Source organism: Coregonus lavaretus, assembly GCF_964263955.1.
Source record: "Coregonus lavaretus genome assembly, chromosome: 7".
NCBI classification, from domain to species: Eukaryota; Metazoa; Chordata; class Actinopteri; order Salmoniformes; family Salmonidae; genus Coregonus; species Coregonus lavaretus.
In genome coordinates, this window is record NC_139994.1 from 16,260,714 (window position 1) to 16,278,117 (window position 17,404).

A 17,404-nucleotide genomic window follows, 5' to 3' on the forward strand; every position below is an offset into this window, starting at 1 on the left:
ACTTTGTGATGTGAGTGGGAGTTTCAACCAATTCTGTTTTGCCCAAAATAGCTTTTTGTACACTTCTGTAATTGCCATGTTGACCATGTTCAAGTAATGGCTCTTTATTTATTCTCTATTGCCCGGGGATGATTTCCCATCCTACACACAGCAAAAGAGTCAAGAGTTCATCCCAAAATCATCCCCAAAACATGTCATAGTTGTCCTCCAGTGCTCCGTGCAGATCTCGGTTTTAAATCTCTTTTCCACCAAACTGCCCACAAAGGCTGAAAAGGGAATATGGGTTATCAAGCGTCTTTCCCCCTCAGGTCTGTGTGATACTATACATGAGTCTGTGTTAAGATAGAGACAGCCTTGTGTCTGTACTGGTTCAAAGAGCCACTCTGCCATGCAACACAACATTGTTAAGGAAGCATGTAATGTACCTCTTTCTAAAAGGGTAGAAACCCCCTACTCTGACTGGCCTTATGAAAGATACATGTCGAGTAATCTGAGCGCTGGTGTCCTGACTACGGTCTCTCGCTCATAAACTAGACAAATCGATTGGGATGCCTTCTCAGGTGGTCAGTCAGAAGTTATTCTTTTTGGGTCGGATTTCCGGACACAGATTAAGCCTATTTCTGATGGAACTATCCTTAATCTGTGTCCAGGAAACCCGCTTTATGGATATAAAAACAATGTCTGGTGGTGATATTTTTATTGATGCCCAACACAAAAGCTTTACAACACGTGGTTATTTAGTTCAAATGTTGTCTGAGAAACTGCATCAAACTTTCCTTTCCTTCTCTTACCACGCCATCAAAACCACCTAACAGACAACCTTGGACGACCTGTGGACAAAGAGAACAACACGATGTCCTTTTCATACATTTACATTGAATCGTTCCTGCTGGAGATCAAAGAGCTGAATCACCATGGGCGGGTCGACCACTGCTCAGACACCAGGTGACCTGGAAGTAGGTCACTCAACTACAGAAGGTCATCTCAGAAATAACTAATTGAAAGAACGAGAGAGACAGAGGGAGGGGGAGAGAGAGAGAGGGAGGGAGAGAGAGGGAGGGACAGGGAGAGAACGAAAAATACACTCCTCTAGGATATTGGAGGAAGATCTGAGCTTGTCTATAGTCTCTACTATTTTGGCGGACGTTTCTGTCCCATGAGGCTGTGTTTCTGGCGTAGGGAGACTAATGCATGGCGGCTCGTTGTGACTATTTTCTCAGTTTTGTTTTAGGGTCAGGAAGATATTCCTTGTTTCCCTTTCTAATGGAAATAATGGATTATCTCCACATGGGGACATGAAGTAGATAGTTCATCTGAATTTCCTGACCTTTTTACAGTGTCTTTATCATAATGTGTGTTCAACATATGAATACAGATTGACTAGCCTGATGGGGTTCCCCATTTCCCCATCTTCTCCATACAAACCCTATGGTGACACACACACGCACACACACACACACACACACACACACACACACACACACAGTGCCACCATCCAAACCCTCTGGTGGGGTGCAACACCTCACATTGCTTTCTATTTCTATGGTAAATGCAGCCTGCCACCTGCCAGGCACCATGGGAGAGAGGGATAGGTGGAGAAGTGGGCAGCCGGTAGCCTAGTTGTTAAGAGCATTGGGCCAGTAGACAAAAGGTTGCTGGTTCAAAACCCTGAGCTGACTAGGTGAAAAATCTGTCTGTGCACTTGAGCAAGGCACTTAACCCTAATTGCACCTGTGAGTTGCTCTGGATTAGAGCGTCTGCTAAATGACTAAAATGTAAAATGAGGGAGAGGGAGACATGAAAGAGTGATCCCATTATTGATAAAACATTTTAGCTAACAAGAAAGCAACTGAGGAAACGCATGGGGAAAACTCTTTCTCTCTCCTTTCTCTCTCTCTCTTTCCCTCCCCTTCTCTCTCCCTCCATCTCCCTCCCTCTCTTTCCCTCTCTCTCCTCTTCCCCCCAGTCTCTCCCCTCCTGTGGCAGCACCACGAGACGAGGGCCTCGGTTCTGACAGATACTAAGTAGATCACATCATTATCTTATCAGTGAATAACAGGGTGTTGAAACACCAGCATTAAAGCCTGTTACAGCATGTCTCCAAAGGCAGAAAAACACCACTTATTTCCCTCAAAGATTACCCTCTCCCTCCTATCGATTTAAAGCTGTCTGTAGAGAGAGGGGGATTTGATTAAAACAAATAAATAAAATACGGATTGTAATTGATTTGTCTGGTGATACAAAAGTGTGGCAGGAAAATAACTATTGAGGGTAACGACTGGGGTGTGTGAGCAACATAGGGAAATGTCATTTGCAAGTATTAGAGATATGTGTTGTGTTGTGTGTTACTGGAGAGGCAGAGAGGCACAGCAAAGTCGGTAACAGTCGTCTCAGTGGTGTGTGTGTGTGTCTGTGTCTCTGCGTGTGTGTGTGCGTGTGTGGTGATGGTAGGGAAGATGAGTGTACTTATAGCCGCTCCAACATTAGGGTCCAATAGGTCTATGGATCAAAGGACTGGTACATGGCCCAATTATTGGCCAAGGATAGCCAGACCCCCCTTCTCTCTCTCCATCTCGCCATCATCATCCATCTCTCTTCACAGTAGGCCTCTCTCCCTCTCCTCTCCCCCCATCTCTCTCTCCCTGTTTCAGTCTTTTGCCTTTCACACTAACTGTCAATCGCTCACATCCCCCACTTCTGTTCTTTCTTTCTTTCTTTCTTTCTTTCTTTCTTTCTTTCTTTCTTTCTTTCTTTCTTTCTTTCTTTCTTTCTTTCTTTCTTTCTTTCTTTCTTTCTTTCTTTCTTTCTTTCTTTCTATGACTTGTTCTGTATTAGATAGAGTGGTGGCTCCCCTGGGGTCGGTGTTCTAAGGGGGGCTTGAGGAGAGGGGGCTGGGGGATGTCACACCCCTTGTACCCCTCCTCTACGTTGGTAGAGGGCTGTTAGTTCCTCCTGGCTCCTCTCAGTGGGGGACAGGGGACGCAGGTGTGTGTGTGCATATGTGGTTGTGTGATGGAGGGAAGCAGGCCAATTTGAGCTGTTTTCTCCGTCTCACTCCTCCTCTCTGTCATACTGTGGATAACCATATCACCCACTGACATGTTCATTAATTACCGTGAACACCTGCAGAGAGGGGAGCCTTTCAATCCGAAACCTCCCCCAGACACACACACACACACCCTTCCCCTGGGGGAGATAACATGTCACAGCTGTAACATGTTCTTGTTTAGAGAATGGAGTGCTGTGAATGCTTAAACCCCCTAGCTAATCAGATGCCTCTTTTGTCCTTTCTCTCAATTATGAAAATCAATTTCTTTATGAAAAGGCCGGTCAATCGTGCTTTTACCTCACTTGCTAGCAGGGAGTATACTAGAATGGCAGCCACAAAATGTCTATGTGTGTGTGTGTCTCAGTGGCAGCGGCAGGGCTATCTCTTGTGCTGGAGGCAGTTTCTCGCGAGGTGTTATTGAGCTGTATCGACAGGGCCTCTCTCTCTGCTGCTGAGGGCTAATTCAGGCGCTGTTCCTTCTGCTGACATTTTCATCACCATGGCTCTGCTTTATGGAGTCAAGACATAAAGCACTGCTTAAAACAGCCACTGTCCTCCGTCCTCTGTTCTCGGACCGCACTCCCTCTCCTCTCCTATCCAATCCTCTCTCCTCTCCTCTCCTATCCAATCCTCTCTCCTCTCCTCTCTTATCCAATCCTCTCTCCTCTCCCATCTCCTCTCTCCTCTCCCATCTCCTCTATCCTCTCCCATATCCCCTCAGTCCTGCTGTCAGGCAGATATAGTGGCCTACATTGGAATTGTGTTCTATATAGTCTTCCCTGGTAGGAAACAGTCTTGTAGCATAGTGGGAGAATGGATGCTTGCTTGTGTCTGCTTTTCAGGAAGCCAGTCAAGAGGATTTTGCAGCCAGTGAAGCTTTTAATTCATGGAGAGTTCCCCTGTGCTGAACCTCAGTCCGTCATATGCAGACATACACAAATATGGAAAATGTATGAATATCTTGGGGGAAATGATTACTCACGTCATCTGGAAGTTATCTGACCCTTAAGACAACACCGAAATGACAAACCCAGGTTGACTCCTTCAGCCTACAACTCTTAGCTTTGCCTCCTTTCCTCCCCCTGTAGGCTACACTTTCCCTTGCCTGGTCCCAGATCTGTTGTTCCTACTCCTCTGTCTGTTGTTATGCCTTGTTACACAACAATAACTGATCTGGGACCATGATACAGTGAACCCCCAGGCTGTGTCCTTTTTCCGACAGCCGGCACTCCTCTCCTCCCTGGCTCTGGTTAGATAGCTCACTGGGACACCAGAGAGACGGGGGAGAGACAGAGGGAGAGACTGGGTTGGATGGGAGAGCCCATGGTAGTTTGTTTAGTTAGGAGAAGGATTCCTCTGTCCACCGACTTCTGTGATGCAGATTCATCTGAGCAGCTCGCCATCTCACACAGTAAGCTACGTAGGTTCACCCTCCCCTGCCTCAGCTCACAGAGAGACAGGCAACCCAGCAGTAGCAAGCTGCTCAATCCAACAATATAAAACAGACAGAGCCCAAACTAGGGAAGGGCCCTCCGCACCACTATTCCTCACTGATAGAATAGCAGGGCTTTCCTTCAGCACCACAAGATGGCCCACATTGCTGCGATCCCTATCCAGCCAGAGATTGGCGGAGCTGTCCTTTCAGCACCACAAGATGCCCCACATTGCTGCGATCCAGCCAGAGATTGGCGGAGCTGTCCTTTCAGCACCACAAGATGCCCCACATTGCTGCGATCCCTATCCAGCCAGAGATTGGCAGAGCTGTCCTTTCAGCACCACGAACACAAGCACATCAGCGCTGGTGATGTCATGGGCTGGTTGTACCCTTATTAGAAGTCCTGCTTATCCTTCAAGCAGAATTGATTGATTGATTGATTGACTGCTTATGCTAGGATATGCCTGGATAGGTAATTCCTCACTGAATATTGATTCCGTCAGAATGGTAATGCTGCCCTGGCTCTGGGCTCTGGGCTATGGGCTCTGTGGGCTCTGGGCTCTGGGCTCTGTGGACTCTGGGCTCTCTGTCTGCCTGTCCTGTACCTGCTTGGTGTTTTATGCTCCCAGGGAATGTTTACCTCTAGACTTTTAATTACATTCTCATAAATCCTAGAGGAAGGAAGTGCAATCAGAAAATTGCACTTAGCGTAGTGATTTATGCGGTGTGATTTGTGTGTGTTGTGTTTGTTTGTGTGTGTGTCTTGAGCGAGGGCATTATTTATCAGGAAGTACTTATTCCTCCTCACGAGGCACTTTGGTTGTTTGTGTTGGATGTGTAAACACATTACAGTTCTGTGCCCTGAGAAGCACTTCAGAAACTGACTGATAGTCCTCTGGTATAGCAGCGCTAGAGAGCTTGGTCTACTGGGCTTTAAGGGGCTTTGATTCATAGGAAAGTCCTATGGAGAGATTATGCAAATTCCTTATAAACTGCCCTCCGACTTTTTTTTATCAAAGTCATTGTCAAGTCTTGAATGGTAACATTTAGATGGAGTTTTACACAGATATACATGTCATTTTGTAGCAATTAACAACTGTACAGTAAAGTTCTAATCTAACAGATAGGAGCTGAGTTTCCTCTACATTATGCTTTCCATTTGGATAATATTATGACTAACTGCTCTGATTAATCCTTCAATTGAACTCCCTGTGACCTCTGTGGCTCTCTGTTTCCCCAGGTCCATGGGGCCGGTGTATGGGCAGCGAGTGTGGCCCAGGGGGCAGCCAGAGCCGGGCGGTGTGGTGCGCCCACTCTGAAGGCTGGACCACCCTTCACACCAACTGTGACCAGGCCGAGCGCCCAGAGAACCAGCAGAGCTGCTTCCGCGTGTGTGACTGGCACAAGGACCTGTATGACTGGCAGTTGGGCGCCTGGAACCAATGTTTGCCCGTGTCCATGCGGAGCACCGGGGCGCTCCTGCGGCCGGCCTTATGTACCCGCGGCGAAGAGGGCATCCAGACCCGCGAGGTGGGCTGTGTCCAGAAAGCAGACGGCGTGCCCGCGGAGGATGCAGCCATTTGTGAATATTTTGAGCCCAAGCCCAGGCTGGAGCAGGCATGTCTGATCCCTTGCCCGCGGGACTGTGTGGTCTCCCAGTTCACCCCATGGACTTCCTGTTCGAAAACGTGCGGCATGGGTCTTCAGAATCGTGTCCGTTTTGTCCTGGCGCCACCCCTGTTTGGGGGCTCGGCCTGCCCTAACCTGACAGAGTTCCAGACGTGTCAGCCAAGTCCCTGCATGGGCCCAGAGAGCCTCTATAGTCTAAGGGTGGGGTCCTGGGGTCCCTGCTCTGTACCCCTCCCTCGCACAGCCAGGCAGGCTCCCACCCTTACTCACGGTAAAGATGTGGCTGTCCCTCGCCAGCTTCGCAAGGGCAGAGAGGGTAAAGAGGGTAAAGAGGGCAGCGAGGTGCCCACCCCACGACTGAGCAAAGAAGAAAGGAGGAAAAGGAAGGAGGAAAGAAAGGAGGGGAGAAAAGGCAGACAGGCCGCCAAAGAAGGACGCAGGAAGAACAAGGAAAGAGTCAAGGAGAAGGTGAGGGAGCGGGCGAGGGCGAGGGGGAGGGTGAAAGACCCAGAGACAAAGGAGCTGATCAAAAATAAGAGGAACAGGAACCGACAGAACCGACAGGGAGGGAAGTTCTGGGACCTGCAGGTTGGATACCAGACCCGGGAGGTGACCTGTGTTCACAGGGGCGGAAACGCTGACGCACTCAGGTGAGACTCACTTATAGTTTATAGTCTTACTGTATGCTTCACAGCTACCTCATGATGACTGTCTCATCCATTTCTCACCGGTGTCTCTGATCAAATTTTCTATGTTCCATTGGTTCCCCATTACAAAGAGGTGATGTAGGGATGCACCGCTGTGTGTGTTATAGAAAGACATTATTACTGGCAGCACACGATTCTCAGCCAGCACTCAAAGAATGACAAGAGCCTAAAGTGTTCTGTGCTCTGCAGTTCTAACAGTCACACACGATGAAGTCGTCATCACCCACTAGGCTTTGTTCATGTATAAGAGAGAGAGAGATAGGAATCTATGCCTTCTAGAAAAGATATGGCAATTGTGTTTTGTCATAGAATAATACATACAGTTTTGGTTTTAATAGGTCTTCTTCTTCTACTTCTTCTTCATACCTCATGCCTACTCTAATTAGCTTATTCATAGTATCCTCAAATCATTTATTTATGCTGGCACCAGCTTTAATAAAGAGATACGGTGATAAACAGCATTCTTGTTTTTGCGCCTCAAGATAGTGTAATATTCTCAGAAAACCAATATTTATTCAGTGAGATCAACTATGAGAGTTGAATCCATGATGAGTAGAAGTGTCATGGCTTCCTTCCATTCTGCTGTACTCAACCGTGTCACTGGAATCCAACAGACGATGAGAGACCTCAACCATAACATCTATGAAAAGGTCAGAGGATCAAACCGCTGTCCCTTTCCATTAACCAACATCCTGCATCATGTCCATTTCTATGGGCAGCCATCTTACTACATCTACATCCTGCATCATGTCCATTTCTATGGGCAGCCATCTTACTACATCCACATCCTGCATCATGTCCATTTCTATGGGCAGCCATCTTACTACATCCACATACTGTAGCATGGTCATTCATTAATATTACAGAATTTGCTGGGTGGTGGTGGTTGAAGTCTTCAAGGGATGTTTTATTGAACGGTCTCCATTCCTCTCCACTCATGTACACGTGTTGTCTAAAAGGCAATGTTCCTCTTTGCTGAGATGTGAAATGCATGTATGTCCCCATTCTGTCACTGAGGAACGGGGTGGCTGTTATGGAGGTCACTTAACACTGAATATATCTATCCCACTCTCTTAAAGGGATATGAATAAAAATGGTCGTCCCATAGGGAGATGGTCAGAGAAAATCATAAATCATTGAAATTATGGAATAACACCTTTTATTATATTCCTATATCTTCAAATAGAATATATATTATATCTCTATGATCTAGGTCTATCCTATAATTAATATTGAGACATGTAAATATGCTGAATATTCCTCCTTTAAAATGAGGAGTAATGTTGAGGTATTTAAGTTTTTTTTAGGAGCTACTCATAGCATCTACCACCGATGTTGAACTGAAGCTTCCAAAGAGGCTTGTCTGATCTGATACTGACAATCTACCAACCACATTGTTGGCCAGAGGCCCAGGATCAAGTGTATTTACTGTTGTAGAAGCTCTGGAATATATCTGGGAATGTATTCCATTTCACTTAATTTAGCATTGGTCATTATTTATTCATGTCATGCACATATCTAAAATGTTAATGAGTGAGTTATAAAGTATCGTACCGCCTGGAATCTCATTAATATGATGATTATAGAGGACGGTATTTGCATTAAGTCGAGTTTCGTTTGACAAACTTTTCGGCAGTTTAACCAAAATGTTTTGAGTTGTTTTAAAGGCAATTATCCCTTGCTTATTTCACATAAAAATCTGATAATTTACGATTGGTTCTTCTTTTAATTAAAACGTATCAAAGGAATCTTTTTTGATACATATCTTAATTGAAAAGGATATGCAAATCGAGTGAAAAACACATGAAGAAACTGCTTGAGGAAAACTTCCTGGTTTAAAATAAATTAGAACAAAGAGTAATCAGCATTAAGATGTGTATCTGTCTGTAAAGCTAAGGAAATCTATAATCTTATATTTGGGTCCTATCTCAGATTTACATTGCTTCGGATGAGAGTATCTGCTAAATGACTAAAATAATGAGTTCAAGTGGATTGAAGCTGTGGTGCTCCTTAATCGGATTTTGCAAACAGGTTTGGCCTTATTAGAACACCTTGCCTCATTCCTTTGACCAAACACCTCTCTTCCCTCCAGCCTGTGTTCTCAGGAGTCCCTACCAGTGACCTACCAGGCCTGCGTACTGACCAAGGACTGTGAGGTGAGCGACTGGACCGACTGGTCGCCCTGCTCCAAGGACTGCTACGAGCTCAACGGGCCCACGGGTGAGCGCACACGCACACGCCGGGTACACCAGTTCCCCGTGGGAGGAGGGGACGAGTGCCCCGAACTGGAGGAGAAGGAACCCTGCACCCCTCAGGGAGAAGGGGTACCCCCCTGCATTGCGTAAGTACTCTATCACCCAAGGTTTGAAAAATGTGTGATTTCAATGTCTTATATGGATGTCTACGTTTTTGTACTAATAGTATATCAATTGTGTAGTTTGTATACTCACATTGGAACACCTAAAAATGTCAGCCAATCAAGGATTGTAGATGGTCAATTGAACTGCTCTTATACTCTGCAGGCTGGCTGACAGTTACAGGTACTCCCTTTCTAAAGTGTACTATGGGTAAGCCACCTTTCTGCGTCCCTAAATAGCTTTGCTGACTAAAAACAATAAACACAATGCATCAGACACTTAGCCAGACATGGCTGGTGTGTCTCTAACACTAAATGCATATGTGCATACAGTAAGTGGTTTGTGTCTGTGTGTTAAGTGATTAAGGCCATGCGGCAGGAATGTTGGCTGTTTGCTGTATTGACTGTGTAGCTAACCATCTAACACAGCAGCAGCAGTAGCACTAAGAGCACTGGGGAGTTAACAGTAGGGGGAGGAGCCACAATAACAACCCCACTACTATTGGGCTGTGGGTTGTTTGGCGTCTACTGGCTAATTATCCACAACCTCTAGTCTGTTTACACCTCTAGTCTGTTTACACCTCTAGTCTGTTTACACCTCTAGTCTGTTTAGACCTCTAGTCTGTTTACACCTCTAGTCTGTTTACACCACTAGTCTGTTTAGACCACTAGTCTGTTTACACCTCTAGTCTGTTTAGACCTCTAGTCTGTTTAGACCTCTAGTCTGTTTACACCTCTAGTCTGTTTAGACCACTAGTCTGTTTAGACCTCTAGTCTGTTTAGACCACTAGTCTGTTTAGACATCTAGTCTGTTTAGACATCTAGTCTGTTTACACCTCTAGTCTGTTTAGACCTCTAGTCTGTTTAGACCACTAGTCTGTTTACACCTCTAGTCTGTTTACACCTCTAGTCTGTTTACACCTCTAGTCTGTTTACACCTCTAGTCTGTTTACACCACGAGTCTGTTTAGACCACGAGTCTGTTTAGACCTCTAGTCTGTTTAGACCTCTAGTCTGTTTAGACCTCTTGTTATGGCTATGGTTCAACCCAGCACTCAGAGAAACCAACACGACAAAGGGAGTGGAAGAAACAAAAATGTTTTAATAAAAGTTCAAATTGTCTTAGTCCAAAAACAACTGACGTAAAGGAACAGAGTGGGCTAGTCGGCTCCGGAGGAAGGAGAGGCTGAGGCAGGCAGGCAGGCAGGCAGGCAGGCAGGCAGGCAGGCAGACCGACCGGCAGGAAGGCAGGCAGGTTGGGAGGTATGTCCGAACTGAAGACAAAACAAACGACAGGTAAAGGAGAGTGGAGAGCCAGGCTGAAGACAAAGACAAAATAACTTTACTGGTGAGCCAAGTTACCGCTCTGGTAAGAACAACGATCTGGCGCCGGTGGAGAGCCATGCCCAGGAATAAGTAGTGCAGGTTGATGAGAGAATAGGATGCAGCTGCGTAGGCAGGAATCACTGGAAACAACCCGCAGCTGCACAGGAGAGGCAGATCCTGAGCACGCCCCCTGCTCCACTCCAGACACACCCACATAAAGGGGACAAACACACATACAACAGAAAAAGAGGGGACAAAACAAGGAGGAAGGGAAACAGAAAAGGGAGAGACAAGCTGCCCACATAACAGTACCCCCCCCCTCAATGGTCGCCACCTGGCGACCCACCAGGCCTGTCAGGGTTGTCGTGATGGAAGTCCGTGATCAGCTGAGGATCCAACACAAAACGCTTAGGGACCCAAGACCTCTCCTCTGGTCCATAACCTTCCCAATCGACTAGGTATTGGAGACCCCTACCCCGCCTCCGAGAGTCCAGGAGCCTACTGACGGTGTAGGCCGGATGGTCGTCAATGAGGCGAACAGGTGGAGGTGGATCAGCCGGCGGACACAAAAGGCTGGAGGACACAGGTTTCAGTTGGGAGACGTGGAAGGTAGGGTGTATCTTCATGGCTGAAGGCAACTTCAAACGAACCGCAGCGGGGTTAATGATGGATTCCACCACAAACGGACCCAGGTACCGAGGAGACAGCTTGCGTGATTTGGTACGAAGAGGTACATTCTTAGATGACAGCCAAACCTCTTGACCAGGATGAAACACAGGTGCGGGAGTCCTGCTCCTATCCGCTGTTGTCTTGTTCCTGTCGGTGGTCCGAAGCAATGCTTCCCGAGCGTCGCTCCACACTCTCTGGCAGCGGCGGAGGTTCTCCTGAACCGAAGGAACAGCCAATTCCTTCTCCTGAGCAGGAAACAGAGGGGGTTGATAACCCATGGTAACCTCGAAGGGTGAAAGACCGGTGGCAGAGGCGGTGAGGGAGTTGTGGGCGTACTCTATCCAGGGCAGATGTTTAGCCCAGGATGATGGATGTTGAGCAGCCACACAACGAAGGGTTGCTTCGAGGTTTTGATTGGCTCTTTCTGTTTGACCGTTGGTCTGGGGATGAAACCCTGAGGACAGACTAACGGAAGCACCCAAAGCAGAACAGAAACCCTTCCAAACACGGGAAGTAAACTGTGGGCCTCTATCAGATACGATGTCCACAGGTATTCCATGGGGACGGAATACATGTTGGACTAGGAGGTCCGCTGTCTCACTGGCAGACGGTAATTTTGGTAATGCTATATAGTGGACAGATTTAGAGAATCTGTCCACAATGGTAAGTATAGTATCATTACCTTCAGACTTGGGTAGGCCGGTGACAAAATCCATGGCAATGTGGGACCAGGGACGGCTGGGAACTGGGAGGGGTAGCAGCAGCCCCGAAGGGGACTGATGGGAGGCTTTGCCCCGAGCACAGGTTGAACAGGCTGCCACAAAAGCCCGAACGTCAGTTTCCATTGAAGGCCACCAAAAATGTCTCCTAAGCAGCGTCAACGTGCGTCTCATCCCAGGGTGACCAGCAAAACGGGAGGTGTGAATCCACTGCAACACCTGAGACCGGACCGTCTCGGGAACAAAGAGTAGGTTGGGAGGTCCATCACCCGGTCCCGGGTCCGTGGCAAGTGCAGTCTTCACAAGAGACTCGATCTCCCACTGAACAGCCGCCACGACGCATGAGGAAGGCAGGACTGCCTCAGGCTCGCTGGTCTCCGAAGGGTCAGCAAACTGGCGGGACAAAGCATCTGGTTTAACATTTCTTGACCCCGGTCTGTATGTAAGAATAAAGTTAAACCTACTAAAAAACAGGGCCCATCTGGCTTGGCGTGAGTTGAGTCTCTTAGTGGCTTGGATGTAAGCCAAGTTTTTGTGGTCAGTCCAGACCACAAACGGCAATTCAGCTCCATCCAGCCAGTGCCGCCATTCTTCCAGTGCAAGCTTGACCGCCAGCAGTTCCCGGTTTCCAACGTCGTAATTCCGTTCTGTGGGTGACAATTTCTTGGAGAAAAAAGCACAGGGGTGAAGCCTTTGGTCAGTGGGGGAGCGCTGGGAGAGGACTGCTCCCACACCTGAGTCCGACGCGTCCACCTCCACAACAAACTGCAGAGAGGTATTGGGGTGTATCAACACGGGGGAGGTGGAAAACAGTTCCTTCAAAACCCCTACCGCCTGCTCCGCCTCAGGGGACCACCGAAAAGGGACTTTAGGAGATGTGAGTCTTGTAAGGGGTGCCACCACTCTACTAAAACCCTTAATGAATCTACGGTAGAAGTTAGCAAAGCCCAAAAATCGTTGAAGTTGCTTACGGGTGGTGGGTGTGGGCCATTCCGTCACTGCCCGGATCTTCTCGGGGTCCGCCTTCACCTGCCCGCTCTCAATTATGAATCCAAGGAACGATGTAGACTGTTTGTGGAACTCACACTTCTCTGCCTTGACGTACAGCTTGTTCTCCAAGAGCCGTTGAAGGACTTGACGGACGTGTGACTCATGCTCCTCGGGTGACTTGGAAAAAACAAGAATATCATCCAGGTATACAAAGACAAAACGGTTCAAAAAATCCCTAAGAACATCGTTCACCATGGCTTGGAAAACCGCAGGGGCATTTGAAAGCCCAAAGGGCATGACCAAATACTCAAAATGTCCCAGTGGAGTGTTGAAAGCGGTTTTCCACTCATCTCCCTTTCGGATTCGGACAAGGTGATAAGCATTCCTGAGGTCGAGCTTGGAAAACACTGTGGCGCCATGCAGAGGTTCAAAAGCTGAGTTGATGAGTGGAAGGGGATACTTGTTTTTAACAGTTATGTTGTTTAAACCCCTGAAATCGATACAGGGGCGTAACGACTTGTCCTTCTTTTCCACGAAAAAGAAACCTGCACCCAAAGGAGACGACGAGGGACGGATTATGCCCGAGACCAGAGAATCACCAATGTACTGCTCCATTGCCTCTCTTTCCGGTCGGGACAGATTGTATAACCGACTAGAGGGCAAGGGAGCACCAGGGAGCAGTTCAATAGGGCAATCATAAGGCCTATGTGGTGGTAGAGACAGAGCCTTGTCCTTACTGAAAACCTCCGCTAAGTCATGGTATTCTTTGGGGACAGATGACAGATCAAGAGGAGCTGAGGGAGGAGTTGGGTTACACTTAGTGGGGGGAACCGCTGACCTCAGGCACTCGGAATGGCAGTTAGTGCTCCAACTGAGAATGGTGTGACGTGTCCAATCAATTTGTGGGTTGTGAAGAGCCAACCAGGGGAAGCCAAGGATTAGGGAGGTAGCTGAGCCAGACATAACTCTTAGCTGAATGCTTTCACAATGATTGCCAGAAATCACTAGGGAAACGGGGGTGGTTTGATGAGTTATCTCCGCGAGGAGGCGCCCATCAAGGGCTGTGACCCGGATGGGGGTAGGTAGTGGCTCCATGGGGATACGAGCTTGTGTAACGAACTGGTGGCTAATAAAGTTATCTTCTGCACCTGAGTCTATGAGAGCTGAGAGTGGCAGGGAATGACTCTGGAAACGTAAGGTTACAGGTACTTGTAATCGGGGAATGATGGGTTCAGGATCTAACTCTGGGCTCGCAAGTAGACCCACCGTTACGAGCGAGCCTTGTCTTTTGGCCGCTTAGGGCATGTAGCCAGAATGTGTGTGGCGTCTCCACAGTACAGGCACTCACCCGCCTGGAGGCGCCGTTGCCGCTCAGCTGGAGGTAGTCGAGCTCGACCCACTTGCATAAGTTCCTCCTCTGTGCTCGGGATGGAATCAGGAACAAGAAGCTGCCGACTCCGGAGAGGCGAGACTCGAGTGGTTGAAGGCTGGGGAACTCGTCCTCCTAGATGTGGCCGATCGCCTCTCTCCCGACGCCTCTCCCGCAACCGATTGTCTAGCTTGATGGACAGGGAAACGAGAGAATGTAAATCATGTGGCTCATCACGAGCAGCCAGTTCATCCTTAATGGCTTCATTCAAACCATTTAGAAATGCTCCTTGAAGTGCCACATTGTTCCACTTGGAGTCCGCTGCCAACGTCCAGAACTCAATAGAGTACTCTGCCACACTGTTAGAACCCTGCCTCAAATTAAAAAGTATCTTGGAGGAATTACCCACATGGTCAGGATGGTCAAAAACAGTCTTCAATTTAGCAGAGAAATCAGCAAAAGTCAATCCAGTCAAAGTTTGATCTGAGCACACAGCCTCAGCCCAAACCAGAGCTTTCCCTCTTAACAGCCCCAGAACATAATGTACCTTAGATGAATCAGTAGAAAACGACAGTGGTCTCTGCCGAAAAATCAAGTCACACTGAAGCAAAAATCCCCGGCACTTGTCCAATTCTCCATTGAACGGTTCAGGCGACGTGACAGGGGGTTCCCGACGGAACGAAGCCTGCCTAGTGTCCGAGGAAACAACTTGGGGTGCATCAAACTGGGGGTCAGAGAGAGATGGAGAACTGATAACAGACAATTTAGAGACGTGTGTAGTTAACTGAGTCACCTGGTTCAGCAGTTGATGATTATCTTCCACAAGAGTCCGAATCAACTGGTCATGCTGTCCTAGCAACGTTCCTTGAGCCTGGATAGCTTGTTGGAAGCTGTCTTTGTTTGCCCCGTGCTGTTTCTCTGTTGGGTCCATGGCCAGATCGTTCTGTTATGGCTATGGTTCAACCCAGCACTCAGAGAAACCAACACGACAAAGGGAGTGGAAGAAACAAAAATGTTTTAATAAAAGTTCAAATTGTCTTAGTCCAAAAACAACTGACGTAAAGGAACAGAGTGGGCTAGTCGGCTCCGGAGGAAGGAGAGGCTGAGGCAGGCAGGCAGGCAGGCAGGCAGGCAGGCAGGCAGGCAGGCAGGCAGGCAGGCCGACCGGCAGGAAGGCAGGCAGGTTGGGAGGTATGTCCGAACTGAAGACAAAACAAACGACAGGTAAAGGAGAGTGGAGAGCCAGGCTGAAGACAAAGACAAAATAACTTTACTGGTGAGCCAAGTTACCGCTCTGGTAAGAACAACGATCTGGCGCCGGTGGAGAGCCATGCCCAGGAATAAGTAGTGCAGGTTGATGAGAGAATAGGATGCAGCTGCGTAGGCAGGAATCACTGGAAACAACCCGCAGCTGCACAGGAGAGGCAGATCCTGAGCACGCCCCCTGCTCCACTCCAGACACACCCACATAAAGGGGACAAACACACATACAACAGAAAAAGAGGGGACAAAACAAGGAGGAAGGGAAACAGAAAAGGGAGAGACAAGCTGCCCACATAACAGTACCCCCCCCTCAATGGTCGCCACCTGGCGACCCACCAGGCCTGTCAGGGTTGTCGTGATGGAAGTCCGTGATCAGCTGAGGATCCAACACAAAACGCTTAGGGACCCAAGACCTCTCCTCTGGTCCATAACCTTCCCAATCGACTAGGTATTGGAGACCCCTACCCCGCCTCCGAGAGTCCAGGAGCCTACTGACGGTGTAGGCCGGATGGTCGTCAATGAGGCGAACAGGTGGAGGTGGATCAGCCGGCGGACACAAAAGGCTGGAGGACACAGGTTTCAGTTGGGAGACGTGGAAGGTAGGGTGTATCTTCATGGCTGAAGGCAACTTCAAACGAACCGCAGCGGGGTTAATGATGGATTCCACCACAAACGGACCCAGGTACCGAGGAGACAGCTTGCGTGATTTGGTACGAAGAGGTACGTTCTTAGATGACAGCCAAACCTCTTGACCAGGATGAAACACAGGTGCGGGAGTCCTGCTCCTATCCGCTGTTGTCTTGTTCCTGTCGGTGGTCCGAAGCAATGCTTCCCGAGCGTCGCTCCACACTCTCTGGCAGCGGCGGAGGTTCTCCTGAACCGAAGGAACAGCCAATTCCTTCTCCTGAGCAGGAAACAGAGGGGGTTGATAACCCATGGTAACCTCGAAGGGTGAAAGACCGGTGGCAGAGGCGGTGAGGGAGTTGTGGGCGTACTCTATCCAGGGCAGATGTTTAGCCCAGGATGATGGATGTTGAGCAGCCACACAACGAAGGGTTGCTTCGAGGTTTTGATTGGCTCTTTCTGTTTGACCGTTGGTCTGGGGATGAAACCCTGAGGACAGACTAACGGAAGCACCCAAAGCAGAACAGAAACCCTTCCAAACACGGGAAGTAAACTGTGGGCCTCTATCAGATACGATGTCCACAGGTATTCCATGGGGACGGAATACATGTTGGACTAGGAGGTCCGCTGTCTCACTGGCAGACGGTAATTTTGGTAATGCTATATAGTGGACAGATTTAGAGAATCTGTCCACAATGGTAAGTATAGTATCATTACCTTCAGACTTGGGTAGGCCGGTGACAAAATCCATGGCAATGTGGGACCAGGGACGGCTGGGAACTGGGAGGGGTAGCAGCAGCCCCGAAGGGGACTGATGGGAGGCTTTGCCCCGAGCACAGGTTGAACAGGCTGCCACAAAAGCCCGAACGTCAGTTTCCATTGAAGGCCACCAAAAATGTCTCCTAAGCAGCGTCAACGTGCGTCTCATCCCAGGGTGACCAGCAAAACGGGAGGTGTGAATCCACTGCAACACCTGAGACCGGACCGTCTCGGGAACAAAGAGTAGGTTGGGAGGTCCATCACCCGGTCCCGGGTCCGTGGCAAGTGCAGTCTTCACAAGAGACTCGATCTCCCACTGAACAGCCGCCACGACGCATGAGGAAGGCAGGACTGCCTCAGGCTCGCTGGTCTCCGAAGGGTCAGCAAACTGGCGGGACAAAGCATCTGGTTTAACATTTCTTGACCCCGGTCTGTATGTAAGAATAAAGTTAAACCTACTAAAAAACAGGGCCCATCTGGCTTGGCGTGAGTTGAGTCTCTTAGTGGCTT

The 17,404-nt window shown here is 48.6% G+C and overlaps 1 protein-coding gene across 1 annotated transcript in view; it reads left to right on the forward strand.

Moving 5' to 3' along the window:
- Positions 1 to 17,404, forward strand: part of LOC311132194 (thrombospondin type-1 domain-containing protein 7A-like) — a gene marked incomplete at both ends in the record, with an annotated part of 209,378 nt that overhangs the window by 103,789 nt on the left and 88,185 nt on the right. The window contains 2 exon segments of the mRNA XM_084165414.1: positions 5,725 to 6,763; positions 8,913 to 9,161. Coding sequence (XP_084021540.1) covers positions 5,725 to 6,763; positions 8,913 to 9,161 — 1,288 coding nt within the window.